A 20,127-nucleotide genomic window follows, 5' to 3' on the forward strand; every position below is an offset into this window, starting at 1 on the left:
AACGGACAAGTCAGGAAGAAAGTTGTGGAAAAGATAAAACAGTGTTATGTTAAAGCTTTGGAGATCTCATACAGCTCTGTTTAATCAAAACAACAAAAATAGAAAGTGTATGTCACAACTGCAAACCAAACAATATATGGCTGTCCTTCCACATTGAAAGGTTGAGGCGGGAGAACATTAATCCGAGAATTAACTGACAATCCACTGGTAACACTGGACACCTTAAGTAGAGACTCTTCAAATCTAGTTGTTATGGAAAAGTAGTAAGAAAAATAAGCCACCGATGAAAGAATCATGCCAAGTCTTCCTTTGCGATGTATCAAAAGCCATATTTAGGACGATGCAAACATGTGGAAGAAGGTGCTTTGAGAAATCTTTTATTAATTTGGGACAGAGCAGCTGGTCATAGCTATTACTAAGATGGATAGAGTTAAACACCGAGGAAGAGCAACCACTAACTAGCAAAAATAGCAATAGGTGACTGCATGCCTAATTTAATCAGGAGGGTTGAATACAAGCTCCTCCTCCATGTTACGGTCATCAAGTATGCATTTTTGGTGTTTAACATGAACACTAAATACAGTGTAGAGAGTTTGCGTTTGTAAGCTGAGATAATGTGAATGAGTTTGAAGAATAGAAACACTTTCTCAGAACAGGGCATTACAGAAAGAAAGGTTTTTGGTGGGTTTCTATTAGAGCAGCTCTTCTTTACTTTTTTTTTCTTCTTTTTTTGCTCTACCTATTCAGGGCTGAGTTATGTACTGATTACATTCTGCTTGCCCTCTGTTCTTGTTAGTACTTGATTTACACAGCTCGCATTTGACTTCTACATCCTTCTTAGTCTCACTCTTCCCTATTAATAAGATTTAACATCTCTGCTTTTTTTTTTTGCTATGTATAAGTTTTTTCTTCTCAAACCCTGTTCTTGCTGTTCTTGTTGCCACAACACAAACACTACCTTGCCTTTCTTTCTGTCTACATCCCTTATGGTACCCTTGGAGTTTCTATGCCTATAGCTCTAACCCTCCCACCCCCGCTCTTCCCTCCATCTGATTGCTTGTTAGTTGGTATGCAGCCTCGAACCCCTACCGTGTGTTATGCCTGTCATCACTCTCTTTTTCCATCTCCCTCCCTCTCCTCATTCTTTTACCCAGCCACTCATGTCCACTCTTTAGAACAAATGGGAGGAAAGCACAGCTGCACAGCTGCAAAAGGGCAGCAGCGAGAGCTTCTTTAAAGAGGATATAAAGAGGAAAGAATTGTAGCAAAAATAAAAGGAGAATCAGTGTCTTTTTGCAAAAAACAACTTCATTGCCAAAAAGGAAAAGAATTTAGAGAGATAAGGAGCAGCAAGTCAGGATGTAAAGTAGTGGCAAAATGAAGGAGGGGTACAAGTGACGATAATATATGGATGGAAGCTTGGTAGTGGAATGACAAATGGGTCTCAAGCGACAGAGTATTATATTAAAAAGTAAATTGATATGCAAATTTGGAGCATGTGGCTTTGGAGGACAGGGATAGCCTGTTGTCCTCGCTGAAGTAGAACAGAGGCAGAGAGAAAGGTGAGAGCTGGGCTCTGATAGCGATACAGCAGCCCGTTCAAGTGTGTGCTTTTGATTAATCAATGCAAGACAGTGTAGTTCATATCTGGGTGGGATGTACAGCTAAACATTTGGATGTATTGGTGTACTTACAGTGCCAGCCTGCTACATATACTACAGCTGTATGATGGTTAAGTTGGATACCTTCACTCACTTCCGTAGGTGGTAGTGTAAATATCTTTGGAATAAAGCTATGATCACATCTCCCCTTATCCAGTTCATACCCATATTATACCTGTATTCATACCTACACCCTAACATTTCCTTTGTTTGTACTTCATTTTCCGTACAAATATGATCCATGTATTACAACTACGGTGTACCTGTTTATTTAAAAAATAAATAAAAGGTATGTAATTAAAATCTGCAGAAAAAACATGTATAAATGTTTTAAACTTTACTTATGATTTAATACTATCTGATAATGGATATTAACTGCTCCTATGGTGGTTAGCCATGGAAAACATGCACTGCGCATAAAAAACTGGTCTTAAGACAACCCAATATGGATTATTTTATGCACCACTTCTGATTTTATCTAACCCAACCCAACAAACAAGATGTCATAAACATCTTTTTTGCCCCAATATTTATTCAACTTTATATAGATTTACAGAAATGAAACAAATTTAGACTTTTAAGAATAAATCTTTAAACAAAAGAAAAAATACCCATTACAATGCACCCATTTCCACTGTAGAGGTATTTTTATTTTGTAATTATGTCTAGTATAGGAATTTATAAATAAGTTGCAAATAAATCCAGATTATTAAAAGTAGGTTTGAATCATATATATAACCCTATAATTCGTATCATTCATGTGATCTTTAGTCTTTGCTTGCACTGTTACTTTTTTTACTACCTAAATATTTTTTGTAAGTTTAAGGCAATTAGTTATAATTTGATTGCTAAAATTTGCTAAAAGTATCCATGATTATTTATCTATACTGCAAGAAGATATTGAATTAAAGCAGTGTATTCTCAAGTTATGCACAGTAATTTTGTACCTTTTTTTTCGTCGTATTTCGTCGTATTTTTAGGTCTTGCCTCGAGACAAGATATCCTTGCGCATGCGCATCTTATGCACCATTCAATAACATAGAATTTAACATACAATTAACCCTAACCCTGACCCTAACCCTAAGATACAAAACAGCAAGCAACCTAGTGAGACATCAAGAATTAATTATTGTACTGTTTTTCCCAGTTTTACGTCCGTCCGCGGATCTGCTTTTTTCGTCTGGCTGGCTGCGCATGCGCACTGATCTGTTTTTTCGCGGAAAAACGTCAAAAACGTACGAAATACTGTGCATAACTTTTCGTACGATTTCATACGAACTGATAATGACAATATGTTGATTAAAGGGCTGTGAAGACATCAACAGAAACCTAAAATTGGATGTTTTACCTTGCATAAGTTACACTTATACAACTTTTATTGTCATTTTGTATACACAGAGTGTATACAAAATGACAATTTCGTTTTGTACAGCTTTCAGAACATTTCCATTTCCATTCTATAAAGTGCAGCAGTGATCAAATGTAAACAGTGTGGGAGAAAAACATGGTGCAAAAACGCATTGATATGGAAGTTCAGACCATCAAATATAATATGGCACAAAATATGTAGTATTTTGGTTTGGTATTATTAGTGTGATGCAGAGTCTGTGCCATGATTTATAGTTTTCTCAACACTTAGGTAAGTTAATTGTAATTTAAGGCAAGTTAAATATAATTTAAAAAACGGATATGTTAACTTATTGGAAGGTGTTTTAGGTGTTTTATAAGATATGCAGATTGTATAATGGGTTTCAAAGTCTAATAAAAAGCAAAAGATTCGATTCACTGAAGCTTGCAGAAACCCTTTGTATGTGAGGAATAGAAATAAGAAAGGAAGTACCTATATTGGCGGAAAATGATCTTCATATTGTTCTCCTGAGTCCAATTGTAGTGTGTTTAACAGATGAACCAAAGGTCAGCTGCGTTCAGTTAAAGGTATTAAATAGCTGTTTGGAACATATATACCCAGAACACAGCTGTCGAGGGAAACAAAAAGCATGTCCATGTCAGATTTTGCGCCATGTTTAAGACTGCTGCGCTAATGAGTCATGACACTCCTAACTGGAGAGGAGGAATGAGCTGCTCTCTAATTACTATGGAAATGTGTTCATTTCCCATCAGACACACATATAAATATGCAGCCATGCACTCACTGAGTCACACACATACATTAACACACCAGGCAGTGAAGGAGGGGAGAGAAGGGGGGTGTTTCCAACATAGGTTTTGCAGAACATGCGCATTCATATGTGTGCGGGTGTGTCTTTGTGTCTGGGTTTGACTTTGCATCCTTGGGGGATTCACACAGTTGGAGCAGAGGTGTCACCTATATCCCCATTCCCCATATGTTTTAACACACATGCCCCAGAGCACTGAGTATATGAGACTGGGAGTCAAGGGGGTAATGATAGTCCCTTGGTGTTTAGCTGGGTTGAGCCATGCTGATAAGCAGGTGGGACCAAACAAACCCCTGTTAAGAACATTAACCCCACCCCCCATTCTCAGATACAAACCAGCAGTTTCAACCATTTTGCACATGTGCCTATGTGCCTGAGAGTTTGTATTCCCATAGCAGACTATTGATGTCAGTGTCACAGCAGACTCAGCTGTGTAAAGTCAACAGAAGGACTAACTAACTTAAGGACTTACTGAGCTTAGTTAGACCCCACCCTTTCCCCATCTTTGCTCCTCCATTGCATACTGCACTGCCTGCTCTGTTTTATTCTGTCCGTCTTCATTTCATTTCTCTACCCCTTTTCTTTATAAGATCTCTTTTCTCTGTCCCTTTCAGTCTCAGTTTCATTTCTGTCCTCCTCTCTACTGATTTTTTTAATCACATACCGCTTGAGCCACGTATTCCCAATTACTTCTCGTATTGAGCTCACTTCAATTTATCTTCTTAATGTACTGACGTACTGGCTAGATGCTTTGCTCATTGTACAAGGAGGCCTTTAGCCTTTAAGTAGTTCCTCTGTTGATAAGGTTTCAGAAAATTACCTTTAAGAAATTCAGAATAACCCGTCAAATGATCATATAGAACAATGCTCAAAAGAGAAATATATTTCAAAAATAAGAATAAGAAAATACAGAAATTACATATAATATAATCCACGTGTTTATATTTCATTATATTTGGTTTGAAGGTGTTTTGTTTACGAACTGAGTCTGAGCAAATATCTAGATTACTCTGAAACATTTTATTGAAGGAATTTATAAAATGTATTCTATAAAGTAATCATGATGTTTATGCCCAAATCTACAGCAGAATGAGCAATCTCCAGTGCAGTGAGACATTGTCAAATTTCTGAATGGAGATAACAGGAGTTGCTTTTATTTTACATCTAGCCAAACAAAAAAGACAATGGAGATTTTAATTTCCAGCCAAAACAGTTTCTTCTTCTCCTCTGTCACTGCATGCATGCTTAGTGTGAGGGATTGCTGCTAATTGATAACAAATGTGAATGTCTACTGTGGTTACATGCTCATCCCGTAGGAGTGAATTCTGCAAGTATGACTAAGGTTTTGGTAATATGCTTAATATTTCCCAAATGTACAAAAGTTTTATACAGCATTCAGTTGGAGACGTCAATGCATTCCCCATTATAAAGTTAGAGCAAATCTACAATTTTTATATTTCTTTTTAAAAGATGAATATGCCTCCTGGGTTTTTTTTTTTTCCAGGCAGGAGTTTCACAGAATCAAAAAGAAAAAAAAAAAAGATATCAGAAATGCTCAGGTCTCACACAAACACGCACATATCCTGGCAGTGGATTCCCGCTGTGAGGGCTGCAGAACACAACAAGTGAAATACTTCCTCACAGCTGCACTGCAGGATTCAGCTGATCAATTTGTCAATGTAGTTGTATTGATCTGGATTGACCCAGGCCTGAAGCCATGCTTAACTACCAGGAAGCAGAAAAGTAACAGAGTGGGTCTGTATTTGTGTATGAGATAACTGCTTCTATAAACAGTGTTTAAATATAGACGTTTGTGGTACAAACATTAAATCCAGATCAGGAAAAATGAATACAGGTTATTAAATGTGTGATATTACTTTTATATTTTACCAGAGCAGTCACATAAATTTAACTTTAACTTTAATGAATAGATTAAAACCTGTTCTGCTCTCAACAACATAGAAAAAGAAAACACACAAGACATTTCATTTACATCCACAGCACATCATGGTTATTATTTACGTTAGTTATTAACCTATTTACTAACATGTTACAAACACTTTTAGCTTATTACATCTATTATTATGGAGGGTTGTATTATGACCTCTAGCTGCATGGTTTTGAAAGGAAACCCTGTTAAGTGAACCTTCAATACAATGTGAAAAAAAGTGAACAGAAAAATCCTTAAGGGTTGAGAGTTTCAGTCTTTTCTAATGCTTTTCAAAAGGTTGGCCAGGTATTAGTATAATTGATCCAAGACTTGAAAAATAAAGCTATCCCTTTCTATTGCAGGCATTGTGGATACATAAAGGCCAAGCAAGACCCTGATGAAGAGAAGATGCAGTTCCAGCATGGTCGAGGTAAAGACACTCACATATTCATTTAGAAATCATTTCAGAGCGACATTTGTCTAATAACAGTCTTAACAGTCACTTATGACGTTAGTTCTTTATGTAGGGCAAGCAACTTAGTGAGGGAGAAATTGCCTGGTGTGACAACCCTGTGTAATGCAGCTTGACTGTGTTGTTTGTTTGCATACAAGAGTCTTACTTTCTTTGCTTGTCATCTGATTTGAAAACTTTGCAGCGCATAGACATTGTTTTTTCACAGACTCTTATATTAACGTCTCTTGGCAGAGTGCTGCTCTGTATTGGTTTCTGTTGAAATTGTGACTCATTTTAGTAATGCTTCTAACAAAATGTTTATTTGTGTGAAATATTGTTATGTCACATAGCGAGCTTCTACAATAGAGCTCCCATGTCAACACTATGATACAAGAGCTCTTGGAAATCACAGAGAAACCACAATTTTTTGAGGCATAAATATTTGTCCTTAAAAATCAAATATCAATTGAAAGTTTTATGAATTAAAGTAAAGGTTTGTTTTTATCTTAAAGATTTAAGGAATCATGTAAAAACATTGAATTCTAAGTTTTTCTTTCTCCTTTTCTGTTAATGTAGTGAAGCTTCCAGGCAGCAGAACGTACATCCATCCTCACACCTATGAAGACCCAAACCAGGCTGTCCGAGACTTTGCCAAAGAGATAGATGCTTCCAACATTCGCATAGAGAGAGTCATCGGAGCTGGTTAGTTGCCACGGAAGCATCAAAGAATTACAGAAAATCTGTTTAACATTAATATTGCATATATTTTTCTTTGTTTTACTGCTTTTTATGAACACATAGTGCAAAGCTTTTTTTTTTTCTTTGCACAATGTCGATTTGCCTTGAAGATTTCTCCATTTTGGTCACTAATAACCATAGATTTTAATGTATTTAAGGAGATTTTGAAACAACTCTAAACCTTCACTAATGTGGTCATCTACCTAAACTGACAGTACTGGCAAGGAGAACATTAATCAGACAAGCAGCCAGTAGGTCCCCAGGAAATTTGGAGAATCTGAATAGATAACTGGGGATCTGTTAACAGGACAAGTATTGGACTCTCAATCAAAATGTCTGGTCTATATTGACGTGTGGTGGTTTTCCTAAGATAGAAAACTTTGAACTGATCTGACTGTGTGACCTGGTTGAATTGTATTTGTAAAGTGCATTCCGATGACATGTGTTGTGAATTGGTGCTATATAAACTGGATTGAATTGAATTGGCAGAAGAGAGCTTTAAAAAGTTTAAAAACCCAGCATACATTGGAGTTTCAACTTGATATCTATATGATCTTTGCATTTAAGTCCACTATTTTTAACTGCATTCTTGGTAAATAAAGAATATAATTATCAAAACCATGTTTACAGGTATAGAAGAACATGCTCTTGTCAAATAGGCCCAAATTTTCATGTTTTAGCCAACATTAAAAATGCTACACTATCCACATGGTAAAACATGGTGGCAACATGATGCTGTGGAGATACTGGTCTTAAAGAGGGACATGGAAAGCATGTTAGAATTGGTGACGGATCAAGCTAAATATTTGGAATTACTGAAATAAAACCTGCTAGACAATAAAAAGAGTTTTGGGAGGGTTCACCCTACAGAGTTACAATAAAACTGTTCCTATATAAAAATAAATGTGTTACAAGGGTCCAGTTAAAACAAGTGCAACTAGTATGCTGCAGAACTTTTGTCCAAATACATTAAATCATCAGCAAATAATTTACTCGTGATAATAATCACCTTCATTTGTCATTGCATTATTTTACATACCAAAAGAAAATATGTTAAATAATCCATCCCTCAGGGAGCACTGTGCAGCTTGCAGCGTCTGGAGTGCATTTTGGGGTTAAGGGATTTGCTCAAGGACCCAGGGTGACAGATCTTATAACCTCTCCAGGATTTAAATTCCCTGTCCTGTAACCACTAGACTACATCCCCCACTCCTTAGACATGTTGGGAACATGTCCTGATAGATTTTATATTTCACTGTAATAACGTTATGGTCTTAGGGAGCTGATTATTGTCTTGCTTTATAAAATGTTTCAAATTTGAGAGTTTTCACAATTATGTGCTATTTTGTGTAGGATTTTTTTATGTTGTTGTTTTGCCTGAAATTGCAAAAAAATTGGTGTAGCAGGACAAATCTTTCAAGGACCAAAGTATCTAGGGAATTCTTATTAATTTTTATCAGTAATATTATACGCCTTTGTGTTTGTGTGTTTGTCAGGAGAGTTTGGGGAGGTGTGCAGCGGTCGTCTGCGTGTTCAGGGGAAGAGGGAGATCTATGTGGCCATCAAGAGTCTGAAGGCAGGATACTCTGACAAGCAGAGGAGAGACTTCCTCTCTGAGGCGTCCATCATGGGACAGTTCGACCATCCAAACATCATCAGGCTGGAGGGTGTGGTAACAAAATGTAAGTAACATTTTGCTTTTTTTTAATTACTGTAGATGTTGCACGAATCATGCCCTACTTTTAATCCATCTCCGCGTGAGTAGGTGTGAATGACTGTCTGTTGCATACCTGTTTGAAGCACAGCAGATGTGGCCTTGATGTGAATAAGAGCTGACCCTGGATCAGATAAAAGCTCCATTACCATGGTAACACAGCTGCGGTGCATTGCATGGCAGCGTAAATGTGATGTAACTGTCCACCACTCAAACGACCACTTGTTTACTTCACATGATTGTGTTTGAGCAATTAGAGTAAGCGTGTGTGTCTCTGAGGCAGGTGAGACACACGCAGGCCTGGTTCAACAAGATAGCTGATGTGTTATCACTGCTCTCCCCAGTTATACAGCCTTCCTTCGCCTATCTCATACTCCAGCTCTCTCTCCCAGTTAGTGTCCACATAATCGTCTTACTCAGTGGCTGGCTGTCTCTTGCCGTTTCTTGTAATTTTTTTCCATTCTTAGCTTATTGCTCTATTTTTTTCTTCATTTTCTATCAGTTTCAAGTATAAGTATGCTAAGCTGGGAAAATTTGAATTTCTTTTCACTTTTCTTGCTCTCTAATTCACCCAGTTAGAAGAACACAAGAAAAATGTTGATATATAACTTTATCTTCCTTTCAGTTGAATTAGGAAACAGCAAAAATCAGGTTTTCATATGATCATGAGATGCAAAGACAGGAAATAACAGATCTAACATTATAACTTTTATTTAGTTTACAAAAACAAGGAAACTTTCCACTGTGCAAAGTCATTTACGAGATACAAACTGAGAACAGTGCTAGAAAGAATCTAACAAGACGGCACCGCTCTGTGTTCGAGGCTGGAAATAATTAAATTTCTTAAAGAGCAAGGACTTTAAACACAAAGTTTTAGTTACTGTTTTTTTTTCCATGCATAATATTTTTGGAGAACTTTTGAAAAATAAAACTGTTAAATATTAAATGAAAGCGTCAACCTTTTTTGACAACATCAACTAATTTTAGCCATACACATGCGCCATTAATGAAACATACAGCACCCTCCACACAATTCACTCTTGCAGCAGGCAAAAGTGAAGTTATTGCCAAATTTGTAAACCCTGCAAATAACTGAATAAGATTTTTCTCATCTCAAATAAACAGCATTTGAAAAATAAAATAAGTATTTGGCTGATTATTCCATTGTTGGTAAAATTAAATATTTGAAAATATAATGCTGCATTTCTTGGAAATAAAATAATTTAAATTTAGCTTGACAAAAAGAGAGTGAATGGTATAGCCTGAAATATGCTCATTTAAGGATATGCTGAATTTATGTTTCTTACTTTCATAAAGGATAGAAAGTTTTTTGTTTTCTTAAATATTTAAATTAGTGCATCAGTTCTGTAGAATGACTTTACTCTTAGCTGTAAAGTGCACTTTAGAGCTAAAAAACAAAGCAGAATGTTTTAGAATTCAGAGAGACATCAATGTTTGAACTCTTTCTGTTAAAAAAGCAGATTTACTTTTCACACTCACTATATTTTCCCTTGAAAGAAGCATTGCTACTAAGTCAATTACTTGATGCAGTTAATTGGAATTTCTAAGATATTTTTTTGCCAAGTTCAATTGCTGTAATAAACTGAATATGACAGTAGGGCAGATGTTTCACTCCAGTGTTCATTGTTTCAATGTCCTTTAGTGATTGCTTGTTCAGAGTCCTTTGTTACTGTTATTTTTTGTGTGAAAGTGTTTATTTGCATCCAGCAGTGAGTAGATTACCTAAAGATTTTACTTAAGTAACACTAGACTCTAAACTCTACTGCTTACTGTGTATTTCCTAGCTCAAGTTACTCAGGGTTGATAGAGTAATCCGAAACTCTGCTCAAGTAATAGCAATACTATTTAAGCAATATTATTTAAGTTAAAGTAAAAAGTACACAAAGGTATTAGGTACTAAGTTGAATTACTCCTAAAGGTATTTTTTCCCCCAAAGTTCCTTAAAAGTATAGCGGAGGATGTTCTTTTTCCGGGTGAATCATCAAAATAAGTGCTAATAACTAGTTACTACCTACTGTACCCATGATTGCATTCATGGTTCTGACTTCTAGCTGCAACTATTTTTCCTTCTGTGGCAGCAAGTGTGTTATCAGCATCTTAAGGACTGGAGTAAGATAGTCCATGTCTTAAGCTTGCTAAATGTAAAATGTATGCAATTATTTGCCCAGTCTCACCGTATTGCACTCTATTATGACTACATTTAAATTTGAATATATGTAAATTAATCTATACCTGTAATTAGATTGATTGGGTTTAAGATTTATTAATATTAATTTGTTTTTTTCTCCTGTAAAGTTGCTCATTTTTTCAGACTTGTTGTTCTTCTCACTCCAAATAGCGTCAGTGACAAGAAATATGACATCAGTTCACAACATTGATAGCAACATTGACAATATGAACAAATAGGATTTTGCAAGTCGATTTTGAAAAGCAATGGAATTAGATTTAATCCATAACCTGTTTCCAAACTTAACCGCTCTACAGTACATGGGTATGCCCTCAAATCATTGCACTTTTTTCTTTACCTCTTTAGGTTTTCAATAAAAAAATAACTTCTTTTTTTATTTAAGGCCTTGAGTGCTTTGAGTTCCATTAAATTTAGAATGTTTTTGAACAGTTTTATTTGTTAATGAAGGACTTTGTTCCTTAAGAAATAAATATATCACAATTCTTATTTTTTTCTGCAAATATGCAACTACAATAAGAAATAAATGTATTTTGAAGGTTTGTTTTTCACATCTTTACCAGAGGGTTCCAGTTATTCTGGAGGACTCTGTATTTAACAACATGCAGAAAAGTCCACATTTAAAAAATTCTTGTTTTTCTCCTCCAAATTATTCCCATACTGAGGGTATAAAAGTACTACTTGTTTGAACACAACAAGTCTATTTAGATTAGAAAAGATGCTGTCAAGTACTGTACATTCCCCATCTCCTTTTACTCAGTCCCAAAGCTCTGTCATTCTTCTGATCTGACATCTTGTTATGCAGATGTTTGTGAGAGATCTAGATGATAACAAAGAAAGCCGGATGGAGAGAGGCGGTACAAAGAAGCTGAATTTTCAAACATCCATGCAGACAAACGAAGCTCCTTTGCCCTCGTCTCCCATCCTTCTGCCACACATGCTCAGATCTTCAGCCCTTCATGCAGGAGTGCCCAAACAACAAAAGAGAAAATGGATATACGCTTGCATCGACCATGAATATTTATATTTAGGGAAGTTAATTGGCTGTGTTTTTAGCCTCATGAATATTCAGCGGCATGTGTATTATGAATGACACCATACTGAGATTCTTATTAATTCCTTCCTATTGTTTCACTCCCTTTCTTCCTCTTCTTGGAGATATTAAAGAGACACGCAACACGTAGACATGTAATTATGGCAAAGTCGCTTGAATAGCTTACAAGTCAGATTTAAAAACACCAAAATAAATCCAATAATTACTGTGAAGTGCTTAAAAATCTTCGACAGCAATGACATGGTTGACAGCAGTAACGGCTAAATAACTGAAAAATGAATTGACAAGCAATTTATTTCAGCATAATTAAGTCCTCTGTTGTGTTCTTTGAATTTGATTATTTTGTTTGTGCTTTTCTTATTTCTTTTTATATATAATGAGTGCTTGTCTCCTCTTTGCATGCGTGTCTTTGTGTTTTCTTCTCACCTGCCTTCACGGGACATTGACGAGCTGATAAAGCCCTGCAGAAACAAATCTCACTAGCAGAGCAGTAATTTCACAGGTCACAGCTCAGAGTGTGCCTGTGCGAGCAAAAGGGGGTTAGAGTTGAGATGGGTCAATAATTCCTTCAGGCCCTTTTACTCTGGCCTCAGCTGGTCCTCTCACACTCCCCTCACTCTAATCAGACAGGCCGACCTGATTGCTCTGGACTCAGGTGTGCTGAATTGGTTTGTGTAGGTGTGAGTAGAAGTAGACACCATAGTAGTATTGGTTTAAGTTGTACTGGGAGTAATTGCTTTTCTGCTGCAGTGGGAGTAAGAGTTATGTTGAAGCCAGTTCAGCAAAAGTTGAAAAAGCTGAAGTAGCTCTGATATTATATCAAGCAAGATGAGCTAGAATACATCTGGCATTATAGGAGAGAATGGAAAATCCTTCAAATTCGAGCAAAAAAAAGGACAAAACATAATTTTGAATGAGAGGAATGGTATAACAAGTAAATACAATAAAACCCGAGGTAGAGCTTTGTCTGACAAATGTTTGGAAATGGGAATCAATAGAGCTGCATTTGCTCCAAGTCAGTTTGTCTCCTCATACATTCCCATTATAGCACCCACAGCTAGTCATTTTTTCCCTTCCTACTTCTAAGTCATGCCCAGAAATAAGCCATCTTTTTATTTGTAAGAAAGTATTTGCAAGATATATCTATATTTCTTTACATAAAAAATCTCAGTTTTAGATTTGCATATATTTTAAATATATTTCCAAGACTTTGTCCTACAATATTTATGTATTTTTTTTAAGATTTTGACCCCTCATCAAACAATGATAATTACGTAATCTGCTTCCAGGGGGTGTTTCCAGTGTTGGCCAAGTGGGTTAGAGCAGTGATGGGTGATGGGTCAAAATGCAGAGAATGAAGTTCCCCATTGTTGGACAATAAAGGTAGCCTGATAAACCAGACTAAATGTGAGATTAAATGTGTAATTTAGTCTGGCCCAGATGAATGAGACATCGGAAGATTTTTGATGAGAACAACCTGTTGTTTTTCAAACCATGTCTGTGCCTATTGGCCAACACGCTGACCAATGAGTGCAACAGACTGTGATGTAGTAAGCGAGACAGAAAGCTGGTGGGGGAGTGTGAACAAACAGCCTGTGGGTAAAACAGTGAATACGTCCTTCTTCTCACGTTTCAACCTAAACCCCAAGTCTAATCCTTCAAAAACTGATTCCAAAGCTGAGTCAAAAATCGCCATCACAGCCAGCGGTCCTTCACACACGACTATGCCGATAGTGGGCCACTGCAGACCTGCTGCGGTTAGCCCTGGCTGCCGTTAGCCTCGGAGTTCCGCTGGTTGCCGCGGTCCTCTCAACTTCGGTAATTGTTTTTTTAAATACGGGGACCATATAGTGACGCTTGAAAGTATATTATGCTTGCCTGAAATGATCTTAAAACGTACATTCATTGAACAACAGCAACAGAAAAGAGAACATTTAACTTTCAATGGAGCGCTCCATTGAAAGCTGCTGCTGCTGCAGTGCATGCTACTGTTCAATAGTTGTTGCCATCTTCCATGTTGTGCTTTCTCCAGCGTCGCGCAGCTTTGTCATCACGCCCTCAAAACCCCACCCACTTTGCACCCAAAAATTCAAAACACATCTCTGCGTTGTGATTGGCCCGCCAGTTCTAGGGCCTGGGGCATTGATCGAGGCTAGACCAAACTCGCAGGCAAGAATGATTTTGGCCGCTGGCGGGTGGGGCTAGTTTACTAGGCTACAAATAAAGGGATTTACACAATCAATAGGCAAAGCAGATAAAAATGCACATCACTTAATAGCCTCTCTTTGTCAGTTGAACCACATGATGATGTTCAGAAATGCAGATTTTTACTCCAGCCTCATGAAGGACTGTGATTCCCTCGTTTGTCAGTCGTCTTCTCCGAAAATATGACCAAAACAATTATTTCTCACCAGACATCCTAGTTAAAAATGTTTGTTTTATCCTTTACCTTGCAAGATAAAATATCCAGGCTAGCTGAAACATCTGGATCAGCATCACTGATGTTGTTCAGCTTTTAGTCTGGTTCTGCTCATAGATTGGCCATGGCTGTCAATCAGAAGAAGATTTATGGTTATAAAAAGATTAGTGCAAACTTGAAATGTGCTAGTGGTATGATTAGTATGTTTGTAAAAACTTTGTTCTGTTAAAAACATAAAACTGAGTTTCTCCAAGTACATGATAAAAAAATGTATCTTTTTATGAAACAATATCCTGTATCCTCTTTCCTCATCAACTTGGCAAGCTGCTACTTTTAATGGTACTGCAAATTATTTAATATAATTTAGATTATATTGAAATATTGGTGACTTTAAAACTAGAGGCAGCCCTTTTGGGAATGGTAATGTTACTGGTGCCTGTTGTAAAAAGATTTGGAAACACTCTGTAGCAGTTATTGGTGCAATAGTTGTGGCAAATGGTGTTCTGATGTTTCTTCTGTTCCTGCTCCATTGTGCAGGATTGTGTTAATGCATGAGTGTCTTTCTCATCTGAGTTATCCAGTTCCAGGCTCTGCTTGTCTAGGTGGGTGGGTGAATGTTTTCTGCTTAAAACCTCATAAGCCCCCAGCTGCTGCCATGTGTGGCTCTAATAACCTACTCTGCTGTCTGTCACCTGATTGTCGCCATTCTTATGGTAATTAGACCACTGCATGCAGAAAAACTCTATCTTTTCTCTATCAGGCTTTTTCTGCCCTCATCCCTGCCCATCCCATCCCTTTATCTCCCCTGTCCCTCATTTCATCCATCCGTCCTTTATGTGTCTTACAATCACTGCAACAATCGGCTCATTTAGAAAACCCTCAATTACAGAACTCAGTCTCTTCTGACACACAGACACATGCACACTCTCATTAAATAGCTGCTCTACAAAGGTGCTTTTAAAACTGTTAAACTTGTATTTTTTTAGGTGTCTTCTGTCTGAAAAAACTAGCGACTGGCTTTAACTTTGCCTTTTTGTCTGCTGAACAATGAGCATTTTAGTGTTTCCTGTCAGTGTTTTAAACCATTCATGCTAGAATACACATGTAGATTTGAAGATTGGAAAGCACAAGAGGAAATGGGACGGACATAAAAGGTGACGACAAGTGCGGGATTGTGGGAAGAAGGGGGCATGCGGGGATGAGATAAGGTATAAGAGTGAGGAGTTGAGCGAAGATGAGCCCTGAGTTTAAATTATGGTGGCATGGGAAGTGGGGAGATGCTGAAGAGACAAACAGGAGGAAATGAGAGGTAGAAGGAGAGGTGAAGAGAGGAGAGAAGATAAGGTTATTGAGTTTCTGTCTCTCTGCGTTCTCTACAGCCCCCACAGCAGTACATGGCCCTTCCCAGAACAGAGATCTGTCCTGTGTTAAAAGCTTTGTATCATTTAGTCCAGACCCTTAACATTAATCAATACAGCAGTTATTTCATTTTCTCGTTTGTACCTTGGGCCGCCTCATTCAATAAAGCAGTAATGTGGTCCAGTGGCACAAGCACAGATATCTACTTGTAATGTAATTGTCCGGATGTATACAGAGTCTATCACTTTCTATTACGCTCCCCCCAACACAAACTAAAACCACCTCTCATAATGTAATTTGCTAGACCGTATGCTTAGTCTGCAGACTTATAAACGCATTCACACATAGGTGCCACTCCTAAATGATTAGACCATTATCAGAGGAGGGCAGCCCTCTTTTACCCACACTAATAAAGTGCTGCGGCAAACTAAAAGTTCTTTGATGTCTATTAGTAAGTGAGACATCAAAATAAGAAAAGCAAGGATTAAAGCTGTGTGAGCTATTTCGAGTGTCCAGTTTTTGTAAAGTCTTGATTTTTTTTCACCCTTATTTTAGACAACTCAATTTAATTCTGTCAAATGTAATTAGCTTTAAAATTTCTTTATGCACAGCTCACTGCTGTTAGAGGTCAACAGATGTTTAGATAGGAAACAGAGGCGACTTCATGCTGTACTTGAATAAAATTGCTTTAAAAAAGGATCTTTACTATTTAAAAAAGGACATTTCAAACTATCTTTAGCCTTTTTTATTCCATCCATCCATTTTCTGTCACGCTTATCCCTGTTGGGGTCGCAAGGGGTGCTGGTGCCTATCTCCATCAGTCTATGGAAGAGAGGCGGGGTACACCCTGGACAGGTCTCCAGTCCAACGTCTGGCAACACAGAGACACACAGAACAAACAAACATTCATACACACACTCAAATCTCAGGAGAATTTAGAGAAGCCAGTTAACCTAACAGTCAGGTTTGGACTGTGGGAGGAGGCTGGAGTACCCAGAAAGAACCCATAGATGCACATAGAGAATATGCAAACTCCATGCATAAAGACCCTTCTTGCTGCAAGGTAGCATTCTTAGTTTGGAAAGTCGTCTCTATATCAGTCACCTTAAGGAACAGAAGGTTCTCCTGTATTTCTCTGATTTCATTTTGAACACCTTTGAGTCTATAATAACAACTATAACAACCTGCATAATAAAGAGTGTGTCCTGCTTGTGCTTAATTGTAGCACTTTCACCAACTGGGGAAAACAAAGGTTGGTTATTAGTTGCAGCTGGTCAAGCAGGAAACATGTCTGTTCTCCTTTCAGTCAGATTTATACCCACTGCTTCATTTGCATACAAAACAATCCAATTCCTGTCGCCAAGCAGTGTCCAGATGAATTCCTAACCAAAATCTCTTTTGGCTCCAGAGCCTGCACACACTGAGTGTCTTTTTTTAGAAGCAAAAATAGCAGCTTTATTTCCAAGCTGATGAAAGATAATAGACTGCAATGAATATCAATGTGATCAGTTAATTATATGCTTTCAGGAGGAAACTGAAATGTGCTTGTCTTTGGCAGAAGACAGCTCCATGACATTCTGAAGTGGGTGAAGTCCTGTCTGTGTTTCTGTGTGTGTGTGAGAGAGAATAGAGGCTTGTGTTGATGGTGCAAGATGTAAAAATAGGTAATTGTGGGCAGGAGACAGAAAAAGACAATCTTATATATTGGGCTAATTTCAAATGACAGATTATTGCTAAAAACATGTTTTTGTGAGGAACAAACTCAAATCTTGTGGCTCGTGAGCTCAGACAACAGATAAATGTGTTTCATTGTGCTTCTCTCTTGAGCGCAGCTAACACCTTGAACCTTGAAGGCAATATTCTTTGTCACCTCCAACATACATGCTTGCTCTAGCACACATAGTCACTCATAAATTGGTTTTAAGGGTATTTTTTACTGTCTCATTTATCATGATTTTAACTTTGTACAGTGTAATATTTACATGAACATTTACGATAGAAACACCAACAAGTGATGAAACGTACCAACAGAAAGCAGTGAGGAGTCTGTTCTCCTTTCACTCAGCATTAGACCCACTGCTTCATTTGCATACAGAACACACAAATGTTCTCCCTCTCTAAACAGAGCTTAAATCAGCCTGTCATTATAGCACCATCCGTCCCCACTCCTCATGGCCTGAAACCAGCTCTCCCCTGTATAAACACACACACACCCACACACACAGTGGCTCCGTGTGGAGATAAATGTGACCAGCAGTCCTCACCCCCAGCAGAAGAAAATCCAATTCTCTTTCACTTTTATCCCTGAGACTAATGTTACTGTCAAAGAAGACACCACCACTGGAGACCAGTTTGTGTTTGTGTGTGTATGAGGGTGTGTGTGTCTGTTTTCTGTGGTGAGATAGTGAATTCATTTAAGGTGATGTATTGCTGTCTTTACCTACAATCGTACTGTAGGCCTTGGTGGTGTTGTTGCATGCTGTCCATGACAGGCGTGTGACCGGCCTTCTCCCTCATGTCCACCCTCTCTCCTGTCTCCTATCTCTCACTTTTTCTCCCTTCTGTTTTTCTTTCATGTTTTTCTTCCAATTCTTTGTAATTGCATCTTCCTTTCACTTATTTGCTTTCTCATTTTAATCCTCTTCGTGTTGAATTCCGTAGTGTTTTATTACAGTTTACATTCATATGCATGATATATTTCCTGCAACGTTATTAGAAACTGAAGCTATACAATCTTGCTTCATGGAGACAAAATCTTGGTCCAAAGCAAAAAAATAATCTTAGAAAAATATATAAAATAAAATTTTTTATTATTATTTGATTGCATTGCTTGATTGATGTCGATATATGCTTGGGGAAGCCGAAGGAAATTCTCACTTGGTAACTGTTGCTTAATTGCACAAGTTGTCTTGTAAACTAAAAATGATTGTGTTAACTTAATCTTCTTTCCCCTCCCTAATGTTAAGGCGCTCTTGGGCAAAGCACTTAACCCTACCGATATGCATATCAGTGTTTGAATCTTTGTGTGAGCGCTATGTTGTTGAACATGGCTCTGCTGCAAAGCACTTTAAAGTAGTTATTATATAAAAAGCGGCATGCAAATACAGTCCATTTACTTGAACATTAGAAGCTGAATTGAATTTTTCAGATATCTGAGTTAGGAAAGTGGTCTACATTCTCTAGAGGATACACATCGAGGCTGATGCTTATAGTAAATAACATGATTAAATTATTAAGAAAAAATATAAGCAGCTAGGATAAATGTTGATTTTCCATACTTGCTTTTCCTTCTTCAATTGAAGGGTAAAAACTAAAATATGCTGTTAGATGCAGTTATTTTTTACATTTATTTATATTTATTTGTCATGATTTTTCTTTGATATGCCACACCACAAGTTGGTTTTAACATTTAAATCACACAAAATTAGGCTTTTGGTTTACGGATTTAATGTCTATTCAAAACCTTGAATAAAGGAAATTTGAGCTGAAACAGGACTTTGTTTTTCTATCTCTAGTTTATATTCAAATCAGTTCATTGGAATACTGTAGAAATACCTTTTGACTGAGAAAAAAATGCACTATTGTTTACTACAGCAGTTTCATTATTGTGTAAAAGGGAATAAGATCAGAGGAATAATCCTCCTCAAGGAGACCAGGAGGATTCCTGATTCTCAGTTATATTTTAAGTAAGTACATATATTACATTTACTGCTTGCTAAGACATGTTATAACACATTACCTCTAAGTATTTATCAGATAATACGATGACTATTACACATAGTTCTCTAAAAAAAGGGTCATATTAGAGCTTTGCAAAAACTTTTTGATCCATTTTATTTGCCAAATAATTTAAACTGTATCTATCCTTTGTCTTTGGTTAAAAACATTTATAACAGAACTCCTTGTCTAGACATGTTGGGTTATCTTTATCCCTCCCCCAGGACTTTCCCTGCCTCACAGAGGTCTGATTTGGAAAACGTGAACTATTCATTACCAGTGACATAGCCTGTGTGTTTACAACCCATGCTTCATCATTTGTAGCTGCACATCGAGTGTTTGTTTGGTGATTGGCAATGCCTGACTGCAGGGGGGTCAGGGTGTTTTCGGGGGAGGGGGGGCTGTAAAACAGGAACAACTGCTGTTTTTCATGTGTGTGGGTGCATACATGTGATTGCAGGTACTTTGTTAATCATTTGTAAGCCCCACCAGATGCCAAGCAGGGGATCATAGGGTGCAGGGGCTGTCAGTCAGCCTCCCCTTCATCACCCGCAAAGCTGCACATGAACACACACTTGTGCAGGTGCACAGCGATCAAACTAAAACCCCTCCCTTCCCTTGAGACTGATTAGTATTCATGAGATCTCAGGAGACCCCTCACACACACACATATATATGTATTGTGGTGGATTGGTCTA

At 37.5% G+C, this 20,127-nt stretch overlaps 1 protein-coding gene across 2 annotated transcripts in view; it reads left to right on the top strand.

The window, feature by feature from the left end:
* The window catches only part of epha4b (eph receptor A4b), a 125,149-nt gene that overhangs the window by 83,441 nt on the left and 21,581 nt on the right, over positions 1–20,127 (top strand). For both annotated transcript variants that reach the window (XM_038270944.1, XM_038270954.1), the window contains exons 11-13: positions 6,131–6,198; positions 6,799–6,924; positions 8,457–8,642. In XM_038270944.1, coding sequence (XP_038126872.1) covers positions 6,131–6,198; positions 6,799–6,924; positions 8,457–8,642 — 380 coding nt within the window. The remainder of the gene's footprint in view (positions 1–6,130; positions 6,199–6,798; positions 6,925–8,456; positions 8,643–20,127) is intronic.

The sequence above is a fragment of the Cyprinodon tularosa genome, unplaced genomic scaffold, assembly GCF_016077235.1.
Source record: "Cyprinodon tularosa strain WSP-4 unplaced genomic scaffold, ASM1607723v1 ctg12, whole genome shotgun sequence".
In the NCBI taxonomy this organism is placed as follows: domain Eukaryota; kingdom Metazoa; phylum Chordata; class Actinopteri; order Cyprinodontiformes; family Cyprinodontidae; genus Cyprinodon; species Cyprinodon tularosa.